This window comes from Salmo salar, chromosome 04 (genome assembly GCF_965601325.2).
Source record: "Salmo salar chromosome 04, fSalSal1, whole genome shotgun sequence".
Taxonomy (NCBI): domain Eukaryota; kingdom Metazoa; phylum Chordata; class Actinopteri; order Salmoniformes; family Salmonidae; genus Salmo; species Salmo salar.
Genome location: NC_138294.1, coordinates 3,907,501 through 3,912,500, shown reverse-complemented (window position 1 = coordinate 3,912,500; position 5,000 = coordinate 3,907,501). Strand labels below are relative to the sequence as shown.

At 49.7% G+C, this 5,000-nt stretch overlaps 1 protein-coding gene across 1 annotated transcript in view; it reads left to right on the top strand.

Moving 5' to 3' along the window:
- lias (lipoic acid synthetase) overlaps window positions 1-5,000 on the top strand; it is a 17,523-nt gene that overhangs the window by 11,070 nt on the left and 1,453 nt on the right. The window contains exons 6-10 of the mRNA XM_082974012.1: window positions 592-649; window positions 1,162-1,290; window positions 3,809-3,954; window positions 4,582-4,652; window positions 4,839-4,950. Of these exons, the coding sequence (XP_082830138.1) occupies window positions 592-649; window positions 1,162-1,290; window positions 3,809-3,954; window positions 4,582-4,652; window positions 4,839-4,950 (516 nt within the window). The remainder of the gene's footprint in view (window positions 1-591; window positions 650-1,161; window positions 1,291-3,808; window positions 3,955-4,581; window positions 4,653-4,838; window positions 4,951-5,000) is intronic.

Below are 5,000 nucleotides of genomic sequence, written 5' to 3'. Positions count from 1 at the left end.
TCTCTCTCTCTCTCTCTCTCCCTCTCTGTCTCTCTGGACTATGTGATGCTAACCTCCTTTGACAGAGATGGTACTTTTTTAAAAATTATTATTTTTATAAATGTACCCTTAATTTAACCAGGCAAGCCAGTTAAGAACCAAATTCTTATTTACAATGACGGCCCACCCCCCCCCACGGCCAAACCCAGACAACACTGGGCCAATCGTGTGCCGCCTTATGGGACTCCCAATCACGGCCGTTTTGTCATACAGCCTGTATTCGAACCAGGGTGTCTGTAGTGACGCCTCAAGCACTGAGACGCAGAGCCTTAGACCGCCGCGCCACACGAAGAGCCGTGACTCAAATATCTCTTTTAATTCTCTGTCATCTTGATCAATCTCTCTCTGTCTGTTTATCCATTAGTCTTCCCTGTCCAAGGTTCACTTCCTGTTTATTTCTCACAGGACAGTCATGGTCTCCACCGACCAATTGAAACTCTTTCTCTGATCGTCTGTTGTTGATGTGAATCTTGTCTGACTGGCGCTGACCTCAGTGACCTAACGACCTGCCTGTCAGCGGATTGGTTAATGGGGGTCGTTGTGTTTTGACAGATATCGCTGACGGAGGGGCGGAGCACTTTGCCAAGACCGTCTCCAACCTGAAGGAGAGGTACACACCCAGGACTCATCCATTCGTCCATCAATCATCCATTCATCCATCCATCCATCATCCATCCATTAATTCATCCATCCAGCATTCATCCTTTCAACTATTTAATTAATTCATCCATTACTTCATCCATCCATCCATCCATCCATCTATTCATCCATCATCCATCCATTAATTCATCCATCCATCCATCATCCATCCTTTCAGCCATCTATCATCCATCCATCCATCTATTCATCCATCATCCATCCTTTCAGCCATTAATTCATCCATCATCCATTCATCCATCCATCCATCTATTCATCCATCCATCCATCCATCCATCCATCATCCATCCATTAATTCATCCATCCATCCATCCAGTCATCCATCCATCCCTCCATCATCCATCCTTTCAGCTATTCATTAGTTAATCCATCATTCATCCATCCGTCTGTTTGTCCAGTCTGTATATTAATGACTTATTAAACTACTTTGTGTTCTGAATAAATGTTGTTGTTTTCCCCGTCCAGGAACTCTCAGATCATGGTGGAATGTCTGACCCCTGATTTCCGTGGCGACCTGGCAGCGGTGGAGAAGATCGCCCAATCAGGGCTGGACGTTTACGCCCACAATGTGGAGACAGTCCGCGAGTTGCAGAGGTACAGGCCCCAACCCTTACATGACCCTATTCCCTAGGTAGTGCACTTCATTTGACCTGCACCCTATTCCCTATATAGGGCACTACATTTGACCTGCACCCTATTCCCTATATAGGGCACTTCATTTGACCCGGGCCCATAGGGAATAGGGAGCCGTTTGTGGACGCAGACTGTAAAGCATGGCTAGGACCCTGGTCAATATACCTCTACCTGTCTGTCTGCCTGCCTGTCTGTCTGTCCTCAGAATACCTCTACCTGTCTGTCTGTCCTCAGAATACCTCTACCTGTCTGTCTGTCCTCAGAATACCTCTACCTGTCTGTCTGTCCTCAGAATACCTCTGCCTGTCTGTCTGTCCTCAGAATACCTCTACCTGTCTGTCTGTCCTCAGAATACCTCTACCTGTCTGTCTGTCCTCAGAATACCTCTGTCTGTCTGTCTGTCCTCAGAATACCTCTACCTCCTCTACCTGTCTGTCTGGACTCAGAATTCCTCTACCTGTCTGTCTGTCTGGTCCATCAGGCTATTTCTCCCCAGCTTCTCTGTCTCCCTGACCCGTTTCTACCGTAGCCCGGGTCCCGGTATGTTTCTACCGTAGCCCGGGTCCCGGTCTGTTTCTACCGTAGCCCGGGTCCCGGTCTGTTTCTACCGTAGCCCGGGTTCCGGTCTGTTTCTACCGTAGCCCGGGTTCCGGTCTGTTTCTACCGTAGCCCGGGTCCCGGTCTGTTTCTACCGTAGCCCGGGTTCCGGTCTGTTTCTACCGTAGCCCGGGTTCCGGTCTGTTTCTACCGTAGCCCGGTCTGTTTCTACCGTAGCCCGGTCTGTTTCTACAGTAGCCCGTAGCCCGGTCTGTTTCTACCGTAGCCCGTAGCCCGGTCTGTTTCTACCGTAGCCCGGGTTCCGGTCTGTTTCTACCGTAGCCCGGGTTCCGGTCTGTTTCTACCGTAGCCCGGGTTCCGGTCTGTTTCTACCGTAGCCCGGGTTCCGGTCTGTTTCTACCGTAGCCCGGTCTGTTTCTACCGTAGCCCGGTCTGTTTCTACCGTAGCCCGGTCTGTTTCTACCGTAGCCCGGTCTGTTTCTACCGTAGCCCGGTCTGTTTCTACCGTAGCCCGGTCTGTTTCTACCGTAGCCCGGGTTCCGGTCTGTTTCTACCGTAGCCCGGTCTGTTTCTACCGTAGCCCGGGTTCCGGTCTGTTTCTACCGTAGCCCGGGTTCCGGTCTGTTTCTACCGTAGCCCGGGTTCCGGTCTGTTTCTACCGTAGCCCGGGTTCCGGTCTGTTTCTACCGTAGCCCGGGTTCCGGTCTGTTTCTACCGTAGCCCGGGTTCCGGTCTGTTTCTACCGTAGCCCGGGTTCCGGTCTGTTTCTACCGTAGCCCGGGTTCCGGTCTGTTTCTACCGTAGCCCGGTCTGTTTCTACCGTAGCCCGGTCTGTTTCTACCGTAGCCCGGGTTCCAGTCTGTTTCTACCGTAGCCTGGGTTCCAGTCTGTTTCTACCGTAGCCCGGGTTCCGGTCTGTTTCTACCGTAGCCCGGTCTGTTTCTACCGTAGCCCGGGTTCCGGTCTGTTTCTACCGTAGCCCGGGTTCCGGTCTGTTTCTACCGTAGCCCGGTCTGTTTCTACCGTAGCCCGGGTTCCGGTCTGTTTCTACCGTAGCCCGGGTTCCGGTCTGTTTCTACCGTAGCCTGGGTTCCGGTCTGTTTCTACCGTAGCCCGGTCGGTTTCTACCGTAGCCCGGGTTCCGGTCTGTTTCTACCGTAGCCCGGGTTCCGGTCTGTTTCTACCGTAGCCCGGGTTCCGGTCTGTTTCTACCATCGTTCCACTGCTCGTCGTGACACAGAGTGGAATGTTAACACAGCAGGGTCCTGGATTCCAGGCTACTTCCAATTGTATTTTTCAGTCAATTGAATTCCCCCAGCGAACCGTATTTTCTCCCACCCCCATGGTGCAGTACACTTCCTGTCCACCAGGAAGGAGACGGTGAACTTGGTGTGACGGAAGTGTAATACCAACTCTGACCAGCAGGTGGCAGCAGAACGTCTGTTTGTTTCTATAGGAACATGACTGTTGTTCCACGTACAGAACGAGACGGTGTCTTTCCTTAGAAAATAACTTTCCATAATGGACTCTGGTCCAAATTAGTGCACTTCAATAGGGAATAGGGTACCATTTGGGATTCGGGTGCTCTTCATAGGGTACCATTTGGGTCTCAGGTGCACTTCATAGGGAATAGGGTACCATTTGGGACTCAGGTGCTCTTCATAGGGTACCATTTGGGACTCAGGTGCACTTCATAGGGAATAGGGTACCTTTTGTGACGCAGGTGCACTTCATAGGGAATAGGGTACCATTTGGGACTCAATAAAAAAAGGATTTCAATGTTTGCAGTTCACCTAAACACAGATCGGTAGAGCGCCAAAGGACATTTACGTAGTCCATCACTTACTGTATGACGGGTGGATAATAAATAATGTATATTTTTATTTTATTTTTGTAAAATAATTGTTTTCTGAACCCTCAGACATGTGCGGGATCCGCGGGCGAACATCGACCAATCCCTGAACGTTCTGCGTCACGCCAAGTCCGTCAAACCAGATGTTCTCACCAAGACCTCCATCATGTTGGGTCTGGGAGAGACGGACCGCCAGGTCTATAACACACTGACAGGTACACACACACACACACACACACACACACACACACACACACGTCTGGGAGAGACAGATATTGTATATTGTAACCAGTGAGGGAGAGATATTGTAACCAGTGAGGGAGAGATATTGTAACCAGTGAGGGAGAGATATTGTAACCAGTGAGGGAGAGATATTGTAACCAGTGAGGGAGAGATATTGTAACCAGTGAGGGAGAGATATTGTAACCAGTGAGGGAGAGATATTGTAACCAGTGAGGGAGAGATATTGTATATTGTAACCAGTGAGGGAGAGATATTGTATATTGTAACCAGTGAGGGAGAGATATTGTATATTGTAACCAGTGAGGGAGAGATATTGTAACCAGTGAGGGAGAGATATTGTATATTGTAACCAGTGAGGGAGAGATATTGTATATTGTAACCAGTGAGGGAGAGATATTGTAACCAGTGAGGGAGAGATATTGTAACCAGTGAGGGAGAGATATTGTAACCAGTGAGGGAGAGATATTGTATATTGTAACCAGTGAGGGAGAGATATTGTAACCAGTGAGGGAGAGATATTGTAACCAGTGAGGGAGAGATATTGTATATTGTAACCAGTGAGGGAGAGATATTGTAACCAGTGACGGTGTTGTTCACAGAGCTCAGAGAGGCAGGAGTGGATTGTCTAACACTGGGACAGTACATGCAACCCACCAAACGCCACCTCAAGGTACAGGACACACACACACACACACACAGAGATGGACACACACACACACACAGCCAGCAGGATTTCAGTTCAGAATAACCGTATGTGTGTGTATATATGTGTGTCCATCTCTGTGTGTGTGTGTGTCCATCTCTCTGTATGTGTGTGTGTGTCCATCTCTCTGTATATGCGTGTGTGTGTGTGTAGGTAGAGGAGTATGTAACCCCAGAGAGGTTTGGTCACTGGGAGGAGGTGGGGAAGGAGATGGGATTCGTCTACACAGCCAGTGGACCCTTAGTACGCTCCTCATACAAAGCAGGTATGACACACACACACACACACACCCCCCCCCCATATGGATACTACAAA